Source organism: Chiloscyllium plagiosum, unplaced genomic scaffold (assembly GCF_037043375.1).
Source record: "Chiloscyllium plagiosum isolate Xiang-an unplaced genomic scaffold, Cpla_swu_hap1 HiC_scaffold_45, whole genome shotgun sequence".
In the NCBI taxonomy this organism is placed as follows: domain Eukaryota; kingdom Metazoa; phylum Chordata; class Chondrichthyes; order Orectolobiformes; family Hemiscylliidae; genus Chiloscyllium; species Chiloscyllium plagiosum.
The window spans coordinates 2,024,028-2,041,357 of record NW_028270183.1 but is presented as its reverse complement, the minus strand read 5'-3'; the positions used below and the strand labels follow the sequence as shown (position 1 = coordinate 2,041,357).

General features: G+C 53.2%; 2 protein-coding genes across 4 annotated transcripts in view; one reads left to right on the top strand and one right to left on the bottom strand.

The window, feature by feature from the left end:
* The window catches only part of dhps (deoxyhypusine synthase), a 30,000-nt gene extending 21,040 nt beyond the window's left edge, over positions 1–8,960 (bottom strand). The window contains exons 1-3 of one of the 2 annotated variants that reach the window (XM_087983325.1): positions 8,934–8,960; positions 7,856–8,077; positions 5,517–5,681 (exon numbers count right to left, since the gene is read on the bottom strand). In XM_087983325.1, the coding sequence (XP_087839451.1) occupies positions 5,517–5,681; positions 7,856–8,050 (360 nt within the window). In that variant the 5' untranslated portion in view covers positions 8,051–8,077; positions 8,934–8,960. Of the gene's footprint in view, positions 1–5,516; positions 5,682–7,855; positions 8,078–8,899; positions 8,908–8,933 lie in introns of those variants that run through there. The other variant, XM_087983326.1, reaches the window with a different exon arrangement.
* Positions 8,961–10,507: 1,547 nt separating this feature from the next.
* Positions 10,508–16,747, top strand: LOC122552326 (guanine nucleotide-binding protein G(I)/G(S)/G(O) subunit gamma-7-like). 2 transcript variants are annotated; one of them, XM_043695071.2, is made up of 4 exons: positions 10,508–10,765; positions 12,113–12,182; positions 12,726–12,858; positions 16,191–16,747. In XM_043695071.2, exons 3-4 carry the CDS (start codon positions 12,766–12,768, stop codon positions 16,314–16,316), a joined length of 219 nt encoding a protein of 72 aa, XP_043551006.1. In that variant the 5' UTR covers positions 10,508–10,765; positions 12,113–12,182; positions 12,726–12,765; the 3' UTR covers positions 16,317–16,747. The 2 variants fall into 2 exon arrangements, with proteins under 2 accessions (XP_043551006.1, XP_043551007.1); XM_043695072.2 differs by lacking the exon at positions 12,113–12,182.
* Positions 16,748–17,330: the final 583 nt, after the last annotated feature.

The window sequence follows — 17,330 nt, the reverse complement described above, 5'->3', positions numbered from 1 at the left end:
GCGATGTGGGTCAGTCCCGCGTTAGCAATGTGGGTCAGACAGTCCCGCGTTAGCGATGTGGGTCAGACAGTCCCGCGTTATCGATGTGGGTCAGACAGTCCCGCGTTAGCGATGTGGGTCAGACAGTCCCGCGTTAGCGATGTGGGTCAGACAGTCCCGCGTTATCGATGTGGGTCAGACAGTCCCGCGTTATCGATGTGGGTCATTCAGTCCCGCGTTAGCGATGTGGGTCAGACAGTCCCGCGTTAGCGATGTGGGTCAGTCCCGCGTTAGCAATGTGGGTCAGACAGTCCCGCGTTAGCGATGTGGGTCAGACAGTCCCGCGTTAGCGATGTGGGTCAGACAGTCCCGCGTTAGCGATGTGGGTCAGACAGTCCCGCGTTAGCAATGTGGGTCAGACAGTCCCGCGTTAGCAATGTGGGTCAGACAGTCCCGCGTTAGCGATGTGGGTCAGACAGTCCCGCGTTAGCGATGTGGGTCAGACAGTCCCGCGTTAGCGATGTGGGTCAGACAGTCCCGCGTTAGCAATGTGGGTCAGACAGTCCCGCGTTAGCAATGTGGGTCAGACAGTCCCGCGTTAGCAATGTGGGTCAGACAGTCCCGCGTCATTGCTGTGAGTCAGACAGTCCCGCGTTATCGATGTGGATCACAGTCCCGCGTTATCGATGTGGATCACAGTCCGGCGTTATCAATGTAGGTCATTCAGTCCCGCGTTAGCGATGTGGGTCAGACAGTCCCGCGTTATCGATGTGGGTCAGACAGTCCCGCGTTAGCGATGTGGGTCAGACAGTCCCGCGTTAGCGATGTGGGTCAGACAGTCCCGCGTTAGCGATGTGGGTCAGACAGTCCCGCGTTAGCGATGTGGGTCAGACAGTCCCGCGCTATCGATGTGGGTCAGACAGTCCCGCGTTATCGATGTGGGTCAGACAGTCCCGCGTTATCAATGTTGGTCAGACAGTCCCGCGTTATCGATGTGGGTCAGACAGTCCCGCGTTATCCATGTGTGTCAGACAGTCCCGCGTTATCGATGTAGGTCATTCAGTCCCGCGTTAGCGATGTGGGTCAGACAGTCCCGCGTTATCGATGTGGGTCAGACAGTCCCGCGTTATCGATGTGGGTCAGACAGTCCCGCGTTATCGATGTGGGTCATTCAGTCCCGCGTTAACGATGTGGGTCATTCAGTCCCGCGTTAACGATGTGGGTCAGACTGTCCCGCGTTATCGATGTGGGTCATTCAGTCCCGCGTTATCGATGTGGGTCAGACAGTCCCGCGTTATCGATGTGGGTCAGACAGTCCCGCGTTATCGATGTGGGTCATTCAGTCCCGCGTTATCGATGTGGGTCAGACAGTCCCGCGTTATCGATGTGAGTCAGACAGTCCCGCGTTATCGATGTGGATCACAGTCCCGCGTTATCGATGTAGGTCATTCAGTCCCGCGTTAGCGATGTGGGTCAGACAGTCCTGTGTTATCGATGTGGGTCAGGGAGTCCCGCGTTATCGATGTGGGTCAGACAGTCCCGCGTTATCGATGTGGGTCAGACAGTCCCGCGTTATCGATGTGGGTCAGGGAGTCCCGCGTTATCAATGTGGGTCAGACAGTCCCGCGTTATCGATGTGTGTCAGACAGTCCCGCGTTATCAATGTGGGTCAGACAGTCCCGCGTTATCGATGTGGGTCAGACTGTACCGTGTTATCGATGTGAGTCATTCAGTCCCACGTTATCGATGTGGGTCAGACAGTCCCGCGTTATCGATGTGGGTCAGACAGTCCCGCGTTATCGATGTGGGTCAGACAGTCCCGCGTTATCGATGTGGGTCATTCAGTCCCGCGTTATCGATGTGGGTCATTCAGTCCCGCGTTATCGATGTGGGTCATTCAGTCCCGCGTTCTCGATGTGGGTCAGACAGTCCCGCGTTATCGATGTGGATCACAGTCCCGCTTTATCGATGTAGGTCATTCAGTCCCGCGTTAGCGATGTGGGTCAGACAGTCCTGTGTTATCGATGTGGGTCAGGGAGTCCCGCGTTATCGATGTGGGTCAGACAGTCCCGCGTTATCGATGTGGGTCAGGGAGTCCCGTGTTATCGATGTGGGTCAGACAGTCCCGCGTTATCGATGTGGGTCATTCAGTCCCGCGTTAGCGATGTGGGTCAGACAGTCCCGCGTTAGCGATGTGGGTCAGTCCCGCGTTAGCAATGTGGGTCAGACAGTCCCGCGTTAGCGATGTGGGTCAGACAGTCCCGCGTTATCGATGTGGATCACAGTCCCGCGTTATCGATGTAGGTCATTCAGTCCCGCGTTAGCGATGTGGGTCAGACAGTCCTGTGTTATCGATGTGGGTCAGACAGTCCCGCGTTATCGATGTGGGTCAGACAGTCCTGTGTTATCGATGTGGGTCAGACAGTCCCGCGTTATCGATGGGGGTCAGGGAGTCCCGCGTTAGCGATGTGGGTCAGGGAGTCCCGCGTTATCGATGTGGCTCAGACAGTCCCGCGTTATCGATGTGGGTCAGACAGTCCCGCGTTAGCGATGTGGGTCAGACAGTCCCGCGTTAGCGATGTGGGTCAGACAGTCCCGCGTTAGCGATGTGGGTCAGGCAGTTCCGCGTTATCGATGTGGGTCAGACAGTCCCGTGTTATCGATGTGGGTCAGACAGTCCCGCGTTATCGATGTGCGTCAGACAGTCCCGCGTTATCGATGTGGGTCAGACAGTCCCGCGTTATCGATGTGGGTCATTCAGTCCCGCGTTAGCGATGTGGGTTAGACAGTCCCGCGTTAGCGATGTGGGTCAGTCCCGCGTTAGCAATGTGGGTCAGACAGTCCCGCGTCATTGATGTGAGTCAGACAGTCCCGCGTTATCGATGTGGATCACAATCCGGCGTTATCAATGTAGGTCATTCAGTCCCGCGTTAGCGATGTGGGTCAGACAGTCCTGTGTTATCGATGTGGGTCAGGCAGTCCCGCGTTATCGATGTGGGTCAGACAGTCCCTCGTTATCGATGTGGCTCAGACAGTCCCGCGTTATCGATGTGGGTCAGACAGTCCCGCGTTAGCGATGTGGGTCAGACAGTCCCGCGTTCGCGATGTGGGTCAGACAGTCCCGCGTTCGCGATGTGGGTCAGACAGTCCCGCGTTATCGATGTGGGTCAGGCAGTTCCGCGTTATCGATGTGGGTCAGACAGTCCCGCGTTATCGATGTGGGTCAGACAGTCCCGCGTTATCGATGTGCGTCAGACAGTCCCGCGTTATCGATGTGGGTCAGACAGTCCCGCGTTATCGATGTGGGTCAGACAGTCCCGCGTTATCGATGTGGGTCATTCAGTCCCGCGTTAGCGATGTGGGTCAGACAGTCCCGCGTTAGCGATGTGGGTCAGTCCCGCGTTAGCAATGTGGGTCAGACAGTCCCGCGTTAGCGATGTGGGTCAGACAGTCCCGCGTTATCGATGTGGGTCAGACAGTCCCGCGTTAGCGATGTGGGTCAGACAGTCCCGCGTTAGCGATGTGGGTCAGACAGTCCCGCGTTATCGATGTGGGTCAGACAGTCCCGCGTTATCGATGTGGGTCATTCAGTCCCGCGTTAGCGATGTGGGTCAGACAGTCCCGCGTTAGCGATGTGGGTCAGTCCCGCGTTAGCAATGTGGGTCAGACAGTCCCGCGTTAGCGATGTGGGTCAGACAGTCCCGCGTTAGCGATGTGGGTCAGACAGTCCCGCGTTAGCGATGTGGGTCAGACAGTCCCGCGTTAGCAATGTGGGTCAGACAGTCCCGCGTTAGCAATGTGGGTCAGACAGTCCCGCGTTAGCGATGTGGGTCAGACAGTCCCGCGTTAGCGATGTGGGTCAGACAGTCCCGCGTTAGCGATGTGGGTCAGACAGTCCCGCGTTAGCAATGTGGGTCAGACAGTCCCGCGTTAGCAATGTGGGTCAGACAGTCCCGCGTTAGCAATGTGGGTCAGACAGTCCCGCGTCATTGCTGTGAGTCAGACAGTCCCGCGTTATCGATGTGGATCACAGTCCCGCGTTATCGATGTGGATCACAGTCCGGCGTTATCAATGTAGGTCATTCAGTCCCGCGTTAGCGATGTGGGTCAGACAGTCCCGCGTTATCGATGTGGGTCAGACAGTCCCGCGTTAGCGATGTGGGTCAGACAGTCCCGCGTTAGCGATGTGGGTCAGACAGTCCCGCGTTAGCGATGTGGGTCAGACAGTCCCGCGTTAGCGATGTGGGTCAGACAGTCCCGCGCTATCGATGTGGGTCAGACAGTCCCGCGTTATCGATGTGGGTCAGACAGTCCCGCGTTATCAATGTTGGTCAGACAGTCCCGCGTTATCGATGTGGGTCAGACAGTCCCGCGTTATCCATGTGTGTCAGACAGTCCCGCGTTATCGATGTAGGTCATTCAGTCCCGCGTTAGCGATGTGGGTCAGACAGTCCCGCGTTATCGATGTGGGTCAGACAGTCCCGCGTTATCGATGTGGGTCAGACAGTCCCGCGTTATCGATGTGGGTCATTCAGTCCCGCGTTAACGATGTGGGTCATTCAGTCCCGCGTTAACGATGTGGGTCAGACTGTCCCGCGTTATCGATGTGGGTCATTCAGTCCCGCGTTATCGATGTGGGTCAGACAGTCCCGCGTTATCGATGTGGGTCAGACAGTCCCGCGTTATCGATGTGGGTCATTCAGTCCCGCGTTATCGATGTGGGTCAGACAGTCCCGCGTTATCGATGTGAGTCAGACAGTCCCGCGTTATCGATGTGGATCACAGTCCCGCGTTATCGATGTAGGTCATTCAGTCCCGCGTTAGCGATGTGGGTCAGACAGTCCTGTGTTATCGATGTGGGTCAGGGAGTCCCGCGTTATCGATGTGGGTCAGACAGTCCCGCGTTATCGATGTGGGTCAGACAGTCCCGCGTTATCGATGTGGGTCAGGGAGTCCCGCGTTATCAATGTGGGTCAGACAGTCCCGCGTTATCGATGTGTGTCAGACAGTCCCGCGTTATCAATGTGGGTCAGACAGTCCCGCGTTATCGATGTGGGTCAGACTGTACCGTGTTATCGATGTGAGTCATTCAGTCCCACGTTATCGATGTGGGTCAGACAGTCCCGCGTTATCGATGTGGGTCAGACAGTCCCGCGTTATCGATGTGGGTCAGACAGTCCCGCGTTATCGATGTGGGTCATTCAGTCCCGCGTTATCGATGTGGGTCATTCAGTCCCGCGTTATCGATGTGGGTCAGACAGTCCCGCGTTATCGATGTGGATCACAGTCCCGCTTTATCGATGTAGGTCATTCAGTCCCGCGTTAGCGATGTGGGTCAGACAGTCCTGTGTTATCGATGTGGGTCAGGGAGTCCCGCGTTATCGATGTGGGTCAGACAGTCCCGCGTTATCGATGTGGGTCAGGGAGTCCCGTGTTATCGATGTGGGTCAGGGAGTCCCGTGTTATCGATGTGGGTCAGGGAGTCCCGTGTTATCGATGTGGGTCAGACTGTACTGGGTTATTGATGTGGGTCATACCATGTTATGCTGCACGAGGTAGCGGATCGTCTCACGAAGGCCAGAACTGATGAGGTTGGATGTATATCCCAAGAAGATAGTGCAGCCTGATCTCTCTCGCTGACATGGATTCAGATTGATTGCATTCAGTTCATCTTCATTTAATGGTTCGAGCTTCTTCTCAATCTGAAACAGTCAGTCAGTCACATATTAGCTTTCCGATTCCCCTGGCACCATGTCCACAAACAATCATAAGAGTCAGCAACAAGGAGGACGACATCTGGCCCCTCAAGCCTGTTCCAGCATTCAGTAAGATCATAGCTGATCCACTTCACCTTCTCTCTGCCCTCCATACGCCACCATTTCCTCCTGGATCAAGGCTTGGATATTTCCATTGACCTATGCTCTCCAAGAATTCCAAAGACTCATTAACCTCCAAGAAAAATAATTTCTCCGCACCTCAGTCCTAAATGAGTGACTTATTTATAATTTTTCAGCTCATTCAAATTCCCCAACAAGGGGGAATCATTCTCTCAGCATCCACCATATTAAACCCTGTTAGAATCTTATATGTTTCAATCAGATCACCTGACTCTTCTCAACATCCAAAGGTCACACACTTAACCTTTTTCCCAGGAAAGCCCTTTCATCCCAGGAATCAGCCTCCTGAGCCTGCTCTGACCTGGTTCGAATACGTATTTATCTCTGTCTTAAATAGGAGACCCCCTGTTTTTACATTTTATTTTTGACTAGTTGAAACGACAAAAGAGAAAATTTATTTTCAGGATCCATCCTGTCCAGTCTCCTGAACATTTTATATATTGCAATAAGATCACCTCTTCAACTCAAGGTGATACAGCCTCAGACTGTCCAGCTTTTCCTTACAAACCTTTCATCCTAGAATCAGTTGAGTGAATCTTCTCTGAAGTTATTTCGATGGAAGTCTATTCCTCCATATGTAAGGAAATCAAAATGGTACAGAGTACACTGGGTGCAGTTGCACCAAAGCCTTCAACAGTTGGAGCAGAACTCCTACTTTCATATTCCTTCCCCCTTGCAATAAATTACTACATTCCATTTAACTTCTTAATTCCTTGCTGTTTTTTCTGCTTGCTGATCTTTTGTAATCCATGAAGAACACCTAAGTCCTTCTCTTCTGCAGCTATCTGCAGTCTCTCTCCATTTAGATAATATTCAGCCTTAGTATTCTTCCTGCTAAAGTGGCCACATTCCCTGAGGTCAGACACCTTTCCACTTCCTCCCTAAAGGCAGACCCTCTGGAAGAGAATGAAGGCAGAACTCACAGGAGTGCCCTAATAACCTGCTGTCAATGAATCCTCGCTTCACTTTGACTCCAAGCACTGACTAATAGAACTTACTCGCTGACTGCTCCCCTTCAGACGCTACCCCACTAGACTCACTGACGTGCAGTGACTACTGGAATATTCCTGTTATGACTGATTCAGGATGACATTGAAAGGATCTTTGTATCCGAGTTAGAAATGTAGATTTCTGCAGAAGCATGTTCCAGCCACTTTTTGAATACGGTGTGCTAATCCGGTGTCCTTCCTATAGGAAGGGTATTGAAACTTGAAAGGATTCAGAAAAGATTTACAAGGATGTTGCTGGGGTTGGAGGGTTTGATCTGCCGGGAGAGACTGACTAGGCTGAAACTGTTTTCCCTGGAGCACCAGAGGCTGAGAGGTGACCTCATAGAGATGTATCAAATCATGAGGGGCCTGGATAGGGTGAATAGACAAGGCATTTTCCCTGGGGGTGGGGGAGTCCAGAACTAGAGGGCATAGGTTTAGGGTGGGAGGGGAAAGATATAAAACGAACTGAAGGGGCAACTTTTTCATGCAGAGGGTGGTACGTGTATTGAATGATCTGCCAGAGGAAGTGGTGGAGGCTGGTACAATTGCAACATTTAAAAAGCATCTGGATGGGTATATGAATAGGAAGGGTTATGAATATTATGAATAAGGAATGAATATAGAGGCATATGGACCAAGTGCTGGCAAATGGTACTAGATTAATTCAGGAAATCTGGTTGCCACGGACAGGTTGGTCTGTTTCTGTGCTGTACATCTCTATGAATCTAAAAGAGCACATGGTTTTGGAGGAGGGTGGTCAGACAAGATTTTGTTGATCTCCTAAATGATTTGGACTTGGACCTGGTTATTGTGCTTCTGTCTCAGTAGGGGGTGAAGCTAATTTCAGCAGTTCAGGACCAGCCATCCCCTCTAGTCTGCTCCATTATTCAACAATTACATGGCTGATTTTCTCCAGGAACTCGACTTCATCCACTATCACTCAATTTGTGCTCCTGTGAGAAAAGGTGAAGGGTCTCTCGGATTTACCATGCTGTTAATCTGCTGTACGGCAAGTCCAAAGTTGGTAGCCTGGTATCCAGTGGTGAGGTAAGATTGTAGCAGAGCATGGTAGTTAATGCCCCTGTTGAAGTCATATCCTTTGACCTGCACAGATCCTTCGGGGATGGTGGAACTTGGCTTCAGAACTGCATCCAGAGCGACTGATGGTATAGACTCAGCCATCCCTGATCCCAGTGGATTATCTATAGGCTGGAAAACAGAGATACAGTCTGAGGGCAGGAAGAGTTCACAGTCAGATCCAGAGCACAGACCTCCCAAGTGATTTATCCTTTCCAGGTAAACATAGACTTCCCTCTCCCCCATACTTTCAGGTAAACACAAATTCACCTCCAACACCCACCCCAGGATAAACACAGACACCCCCCGGGACCCCTCCCTCTCCCCCCTCCCTGGGGGTAAACACAGACCCCTCCCTGGGGTAAGCAGAGACCCCTTCTCTCCACCCCCCCACCCCGAGTAAACACAGGCCCCTCCCTCCCGGGGTATACACAGGCCCCTCTCCCCCCCCCCCCCCGGGGTATACACAGGCCCCTCTCCCCCTCCCCCCCCGGGGTATACACAGGCCCCTCTCCCCCCCCCCGGGGTATACACAGGCCCCTCTCCCCCTCCCCCCCCGGGGTATACACAGGCCCCTCTCCCCCCCCCCGGGGTATACACAGGCCCCTCTCCCCCCTCCCCCCGGGGTATACACAGGCCCCTCTCCCCCCCCCCGGGGTATACACAGGCCCCTCTCCCCCTCCCCCCCCGGGGTATACACAGGCCCCTCTCCCCCCCCCCGGGGTATACACAGGCCCCTCTCCCCCCTCCCCCCGGGGTATACACAGGCCCCTCTCCCCCCCCCCGGGGTATACACAGGCCCCTCTCCCCCTCCCCCCCCGGGGTATACACAGGCCCCTCTCCCCCCCCCCGGGGTATACACAGGCCCCTCTCCCCCCTCCCCCCGGGGTATACACAGGCCCCTCTCCCCCCCCCCGGGGTATACACAGGCCCCTCTCCCCCTCCCGCACTGACACGGACGAGGCCCCCATTCCCGGCCTCTCCTCACCGAGGGATCAACGCGCGGAACAGAAAGAACTGCGCCTGCGCGTCACCGGCGGGAGGCCGGAAGGGGCGGGGCAGAGGCCAGAGGGGGAGGGGGTGGGGGTGGAGGGGGTGTGGGGGAGGGGGGGTGGGGAGAGGGGGTGGAGGGGGTGTGGGGAGGGGGTGTGGGGGAGGGGGTGTGGGGGTGGGGGGAGGGGGGGGGAGGGGGGTGGGGGGAGGGGGGGGGAGGGGGGTGGGGGGAGGGGGGGGGAGGGGGGAGGGGGTGGGAGGGGGGAGGGGGTGGGAGGGGGGAGGGGGTTGGGAGGGGAGGGGGTGGGGTGGGGGGGGGGGTGGGGTGGGGTGGGGGGGGTGGGGGGGGAGGGGGTGGGGTGGGGGAGGGGGTGGGGGGGTGTGGGGAGGGGGTGGGGGGTCGGTGTGGGGAGGGGGGGGTCGGTGTGGGGAGGGCGTGTAGGGGTCGGGGTGGAGAGGGGGTGTAGGGGTCGGTTTGAGGAGGGGGTGTAGGGGTCGGGGTCGGGGTGGGGAGGGCGTGTAGGGGTCGGGGTCGGGGTGGGGAGGGCGTGTAGGGGTCCGTGTGGGGAGGGGGTGGGGGTGGGGGGGGGGTCCGTGTGGGGGGGGGTCCGTGTGGGGAGGGGGTGTGGGGGTCGGTGTGGGGAGGGGGTGTGTGGGGGTCGGTGTGGGGAGGGGGTGTGTGGGGGGGGTGTGTGGGGGTCGGTGTGGGGAGGGGGTGTGGGGGGTCGGTGTGGGGAGGGGGTGTGGGGAGGGGGTGTGGGGGTCGGTGTGGGGAGGGGGTGTGGGGAGGGGGTGTGGGGGGTCGGTGTGGGGGGTCGGTGTGGGGGTCTGTGTGGGGAGGGGGTGTGGGGAGGGGGTGTGGGGGGTCGGTGTGGGGGGTCGGTGTGGGGGGGTCGGTGTGGGGAGGGGGTGTGGGGGGTCGGTGTGGGGGTCGGTGTGGGGAGGGGGTGTGGGGGTCTGTGTGGGGAGGGGGTGTGGGGGTCTGTGTGGGGAGGGGGTGTGGGGGGTCGGTGTGGGGAGGGGGTGTGGGGGGTCGGTGTGGGGAGGGGGTGTGGGGTTCGGTGTGGGGAGGGGGAGTCGGGGTCGGTGTGGGGAGGGGGAGTCGGGGTCGGTGTGGGGAGGGGGAGTCGGGGTCGGTGTGGGGAGGGGGTGTAGGGGTCGGTGTGGGGAGGGGGAGTCGGGGTCGGTGTGGGGAGGGGGTGTGGGGGTCGGTGTGGGGAGGGGGTGTAGGGGTCGGTTTGGGGAGGGGGAGTCGGGGTCCGTGTGGGAGGGTATTGGGAAAGTTCTGTGGGGGCTGATACTGAGGGACTCTGGATTGCCGTCTGATCTGTTTACAGTCACAGGTTAAAACCAGGGAAGGGAACGGTCTGTGGTTCTGGCAGCTGGAATTTTTAAACCTCTCCAACTTCCTTCAATCCCAAAGTCTGTAACTTTGAAGATCTGAGGTGGAGCTCTGGGAGCTGAGGGTCTCCGAACGATTAGAAGAATTCCAGGGAGAAGTTATTTTTAAAACAAAGGTTTATAACTAGACAGCATGGGAGTCGGGTGAGGGTTGGGCGGTGGGGGGGAGCTGTTTTTGAAGTCTGACATTTAACTGTAGAGTTCTCAGTGTGTGCCAGTCCTGTGACACATTTTAAAGAGCAGCTTTCTGTCGTGAAACCCCAGGATCCAGGCTGTGATGGGGAAAGGGAGCTTGGGCACAGTAAACAACAGCAGATGATCACCACAGTGTTTGGGAGAAGAATTAGGATGCAATTCTGGTGACTTACCTGCACAATATCTGCCTGAGCTTCAGTAAACAGCAACTGGGAACTTGTCCGGGCTCAGGTATGTACAGCAATCTGTGATTCTCAACAGAGCTCAACAAACCGCTTTCAACACAACAGCTTTTCATCAGCTTGGCACAGGCTGAGACAGGGCAAATAGATTTCTGTTCCAGAAGTACATGAGCGACAAGGGGTTTGAGTGTCTGACAAAATGAAGATTGGAGACAGCAACGGGGGTTAGAGGCGAGGGACACCGGCTCAATATATTGCGGGCTTGGAGGGATAAAAACAACCCATCAGAGCCAGAACGCAACCTGGATCCGACAGCGAGTGAGTTGGCGAGGAAAAGGGGTGATAGAGGGGTGTTGGGAAGAAGAGAGGCTGATAGGGTGACAGGGAGAGGAGCTGAAAATGTGTTGCTGGAAAAGCGAAGCAGGTCAGGCAGCATCCAAGGAGCAGGAGAATCAACGTTTCGGGCATGAGCCCTTCTTCCTGACGGGGAGAGGAGGGCAAGTGATGGGAAGGGGTTGATGATGAAGGGAAGGGAAGTGGAGGAGAGTAATGGGAGAAATAGGGAGTGGAGGGGGTAATGGAGAAGGGTGGGGGTCACAGGGAGAGGAGAGGCTGGCAGCGAGCAGGGGGAGTGATGGAGAGGAGAGGCTGGCAGCGAGCAGGGGGAGTGACAGGGAGAGGGTCACAGGAGAGGAAGGGGGAGCAGGGGGAGTGGCGGAGAGACAGGGGTGAGGGTCACAGGGAGAGGGTCACGAGAAAGGAGAGGCAGACAGCGAGCGGGGGGAGTGACAGGGAGGGGAGAGCGTCACGGGGAGACACGGAGGGGAGAGGGTCACGGGAGAGGAGAGGCTGACAGCGAGCGGGGGGAGTAATAGGGAGAGGGTCACTGGAAGAGACAGGGAGGGGAGAGGGTCACAGGGGGAGTGACAGGGAGAGGGTCACTGGGAGAGACAGGGAGGGGAGAGGGTCACAGGGGGAGTGACAGGGAGTGGGTCACGGGAGAGGAGAGGCTGACAGCGAGCGGGGGGAGTAATAGTGAGGGAAGAGGGTCACGGGAGAGGAGAGGCTGACAGCGAGCGGGGGAAGTAATAGGGAGGGGAGAGGGTCACGGGAGAGGAGAGGCTGACAGCGAGCAGAGGGAGTGACAGGGAGAGGGGATGACACAGGAGGAGTTTACAGGGAGAGACAGTAGTGGGGGAGGGAGTCAGAGTCAGAGAGACACACACTGTTATAAAGTTCTGTATTCTCCCACAAAAATCCTGGAGAAACCCAGCAGGTCTGGCAGCATCTGAGGAGAGAAACGGAATTAATGTTTTGGGTCCAGTGACCCTTCCTCAGAAGTTCCTTCAGCATCTGCAATTCAGTGTTTTATTCTGTATTGTCTTGTTTGCTCCAGATACCTCTACTCAGTATTATTCAAATGGCTTGGAATATTTTGACAATACTTCACTGGGCCATTCATTCAGGTAAATGAGGAGGCGCGCTCTCTTTCTTCCAGGAATCCTTGTCGGTTAAATAATAATCCAATATCTTGTGCATCTTCCACAGTTTGACTACTCCTTAGTTTAGGTACTAAGCTGGTACATGAATAAGTGACATATCTGATGTTCTAGAATTGTTTTTCAAATACATTACCGAGCCTAGTGGTGACCATGTAACTGCACTCAATTGTCAGAGAACCCATCTGGTCACTAATGGTCTTTTGGGATGGAAATCTGCCATTCTTTACTGGCTCACATGAGATTACAGTGATATATACAGACCTGACCGGCCACACCCACATCCCATCAACTAATACGTTTTATAAAAAGCAGTTGGAGTTTGTTAAGATGTCATGAGTGATTTGTAAATGCTGAGTTGTAATTGTCTTTTGAATTCCAAGATGAATAAGGAATGTTTGGAGGGATATGGGCCAGGAGCAGGCAAGTGGGACTAGATTAGTTTGGGATTATGTTCGGCATGGAGTGGTTGGAGTGAAGGGTCTATGCATCACTGTCTTCTTGTTTTAGTTTCGCAGTTGTGACTGTGAAATAACTGACTGCTCTCACAATGACATCCAAAATGGTCACCATGAGCCACATCGCTCAGGCCAGGAAGGCAGTGGAACAACTTCGTATGGAGGCTGGCATCGAGAGAATTCAAGTGAGCAACTCCCGAACTGGGATTTACTCGTTAATAATCTATGAAAATGATTTAACCAATCAATCTTGTACTCTCCAAAACACTCTAATTAATCAATTGATCCCAGACTAGGAATCCTAAACAAGGAAGACATTTGTGTAACAGTTGAAGGTGATCTCAGTTTAGGAGATCAGGATTAGAATGGGGTTGGATGGAGAGGAGAAATAGTATGGGGAAGATGTCACCAGTGGGAATGGTCTACATGCCCTATTATCTTATCCCACATTGTGGTTACTCTATACAAGAAGAAATTCTGGTGTTTGTGACAAAGGGAAGGCGATAATCAAGGATGACTTTAATCTAAACAGGAAATATCAGATTGGCATTGGTACCCCGGACGAGGAATTCATGGAAAGCTTTTTAAATAGTTTCTTAAAGTAGCATTTTCTGGAGGCAACCAGAGAGCAGGTTAAATTATTGTGTGATGTAACAGGATTACTTATAACTGGGCACTTAGAAAAGCTAAAGGTAATCAGGAAGAATCAGCATAGTTTTGTGAAAAGGGAAATCACCAATTTATTGGAAGTAATAACATGTAGAGTGGATCGAGGAGCCACTGATGTACGGTACTTGGATTTCTAGAAGGCATTTGATAAGGTTCCCCATGAGTAGTCATTGTGCAAAGGAGGAGCTCAGAGTACAGGGAGTAACATATTGCTATTGATAGACTAGTTGACCCAAAGTAGAGTGTGCATAAAGATTCTTTTTCTGATTGACAGAATGTGAAGTCCCGCAGGGGTCTGTCGTGGGCCCACAACATGTAAATGTATATCAATGATTAGATAAGGACACGGTGGCTAAACTTGCAGATGACATAAAGCTTGCTAGAAAAGTGTAATAAAGAGGATATAACAAGGATGCAGACCGATATGGATCGCTTATGTCAGCGGCAAACATCTGGTAGGGGTGTAATGTGGGAAAATGTAAAGTTGTTCACTTTGGCAGGAAGAATAAGGATTATGACTTAAGACTTCCCCCTCCCACGTTCTCTGTTTAAAATTAGAGGTCAGCCTTTTAGGACAGAGAGAAGGAATTTTGTTTTTCTCTCAGGATTGAGGTACTCTGGAACTTTCTGTCTGAGAAAGCAGTGGAAATGGGCTCATTGAATATTCTTAAAGCAGAGGTGCATAGATTGATGTTAGGGAGAGAAATCAAAGATAATGGGGGTAGATGGGAATATGAATTCAAAACACACACAGATCAGCCATGATCTTATTGAACAGCAGAGTAACTTAGGGCGTGAATGGCCTACTCCTGTTCCTAATTCCTGTATTCTCCAAAATGCTCCACAGATTAATTCGCCAATTTCCTACTCTCCACCAATAGCACAACCTCCCTCCCACCTTGAGGAGAGGGGATCAGTTAGCAAATAGCCCCTGCAGGACAGGGGATTGGTTATATGTCAGTCGATGCAGTAAAAGCAACAATTTTGAATTTGTGTTGTCAATCAAAAGGGAGATCCTGGACTGTTCTCCTCAGCCCTGGGTGAACGGGTTTTACTCCAGGACATACAGCCAACTTCCAACATTGTCAGAAGCAAAATCATAAAGTGCTAGAGAAACTCAGCAGGTCTGGCAGCCTCTGTGGGGAGAACGCAGGGTTAACATCTTGAGTCCAGTGACCTTTTGTCAGAAGGTACTGTTGAAGGGGTCACTGGACTCAAGACATCGGGGGGTTTTTTTGTCCTCCCCACAGAGGCTGCCAGACCTGCTGAGTTTCTCCAGCACTTCCTGATCTTGTTTCTGATTTCCAGCACCTGCTCCTCTTCATTCCAATATTGTCAGGGTGTGGGATTGGGTTAACAATGACTGACTTGAAGATCATGTGGCAAACTGGGGTCGAATTCTGTTTAGCTGCTTTGACCTTGGACCTGTGGGTTGATGGTTCTATGCACAAGGTAACACCTCAGAATGTCCTCACCCTCAGTCCTTGCTTTCATTAATCTGGATGAAAATTGGAAGCAGCGTGGGGGAGGTTTCCATATGGTAGGCATTGATTCTCATTTCAAAAAAGCTTCTTATTTCATGTTCCATTTCACACTTTATTCACAAACACACAAGCTATGCTGAGAAGTAAATATCAATTTCCAAGATGTGTCACTACCCAATACACACTGGTACAGAGTTACATCAACAGCACAGCATCCAATCAGAACATTCAGTTGAAATCATCCGACTCAGTGTAAATCATCCCCCTCCATCCCATCACTTTATCTCATTCTCTCTGGTGTTCCCCCTAAAAACATCAACACGATGCATCTCAAACTCTCCATGTGGTAATAAGTTTCAGGTTCTCATCCCTGTCTGAGGAAAAAAAGTTTCTTGAGAGTTGCTGATTGGGCTGTGGACCTAATTCTGGCCTTACCCCCACATGGCCCACTCTCACTGTCTGCTCTGCCCTGGAGGGTTTTCCATCATTCTGCTCAGACACACATCTGGAACAGGTCTGACTTAAACCCAAATTCAGGGAAATTACCATTGCACCACAAGATCCCTTCCCGGGAGTTTCTGTACAGCGTCAGTCACAGGATTTTTGAAAAGGGCAGAAGACATTCACAGAGGTCATTGTAAAGAATCACGATGACTAACTTCAGGCAAGAAGCAACACCTCAGATTCCTTAGGGATATTCCAGCATGACTGTTATCACCGGTAAAGTTCATTTTCATTACTGTCACTAATTGACGATTTTCAGAGTAATGTGTACAGTTCTGGTAGCCCTGCTACAGGAGGGATATTATTAAATTGGAGAGAGTGCAGAGACGATTTACAACGATGTTGCTGGGACTGGAGGCTTTGAGTTATAAGGAGAGGCTGGTTAGGTTGGGACTTTTTTCACTGGAGTCTCGGGCGTTGAGGGGGTGACCTGACAGAGGTTTATAAAAACACGAAGGACATGGACAGGCTGAATAGAAAGGGTCTTTTCCCTCAGATAGGGAGAGTTCAAAACTAAGGGGCCATATATTTAAAGTGAGATGAGAAAGGTTCAAAGGGGGCCTGAGGTCGAACTTTTTCACAAAGAGTGGTTTGTCTGTGGAATGAACTGCCAGAGGAAGTGGTAGAGGCAGGTACAGTTACATTTAAAAGGTATTTGGACAGGTACATGGATAGGAAAGGTTTAGAGGGATGTGGGACAATGCAGGTCAGTGGGACTAGTTTAGTTGGTGCGGAAGAGTTGGAGCGAAGGGTTTGTTTCTGTGCTGTATGACTGTTCAGTGTTCCATTAGGCTGCATTTGTCCCACTCATACAGTCTCCCATCTCCAATGTCTCACTCTCTCTCTGCTCTGGTCCCCAGATTTCCAAAGCTGCAGCTGATCTGATGCGTTACTGCGAGGACCATGTAACAAATGACCCATTGGTGACAGGAGTCCCGAACTCGGACAATCCATTCAAGGACAAGAAACCCTGTATCATATTGTAACTACACCCAGGGCAGTACCAAACTACCCAGTGGGACCACACATCCAGTGGGAAACACAGATCCCTGCTTTATATTTCACCCCGTAATGTACTCCTCTTCCCCTTCCCCATCCCAAATCCCGGACCAGACATTGAGTGGGATGAAGCAGCCAAGAGAAGGGGGTGGGAGAAAACGCAGGAGAGACAAGTGTCTGCATATCATGGAGAGGCCTGAGGGTCCCCCAGCCACACAGTGCTGTCCAAAGAGATGCCCATACAGAGACACTGTCTGCAGTACTCCCCACCTCCCTCCAGCCATTGGCTGTGGAGTTGGGGATGGGGCTGGGCCTGGGCACAGGGTCAGGGCAGTACGTGTTTGTTGTGTGTTTAAAATCACCAATTTGGATCGGAACAGTTTTTTTGACAATTAAACGCTGTCAGTGTGAATCCTGAGCTGTCTCATATTTTTGCTGCGTTCTCGGAATCTGTGTGTGTCGGTCTCAGGGAGGAGGGGACACCGAGATAATTCCAAACATCCAGCCCTCCCTCAGTCAGACAAAACAGCAGCCTTCAAGTGTCCATGTGCAGCAACAGAATAATCACCCAGCCATCACTGATGGGATTGATGGTCAGGAAACAAATCTTTACCCCTGACCATCGGCACTGCACTGCTCTTCATATTAAGGCCAGGTTTTTATATCTGACATCACAATTTACTATAACATTTCACTCAAAGAAAGGCACCTCCAACAGTGCGGCGCTCCCTCAGCGCTGACCCTCCGGCACTCCCTCAGCGCTGACCCTCCGGCACTCCCTCAGCGCTGACCCTCCGGCACTCCCTCAGCGCTGACCCTCCGGCACTCCCTCAGCGCTGACCGTGCGGCACTCCCTCAGCGCTGACCGTGCGGCACTCCCTCAGCGCTGACCGTGCGGCACTCCCTCAGCGCTGACCGTGCGGCACTCCCTCAGCGCTGACCCTCCGACAGTGCGGCACTCCCTCAGCGCTGACCCTCCGACAGTGCGGCACTCCCTCAGC

Bases quoted from the DNA above. Each gene is read 5' to 3' on its own strand.
- LOC122552326 (XM_043695072.2), top strand. From the start codon at position 12,766: ATGACATCCAAAATGGTCACCATGAGCCACATCGCTCAGGCCAGGAAG. The intron at 12,859-16,190 runs GTGAGCAACTCC...TCTGGTCCCCAG, and splicing joins CTGGCATCGAGAGAATTCAA to ATTTCCAAAGCTGCAGCTGA.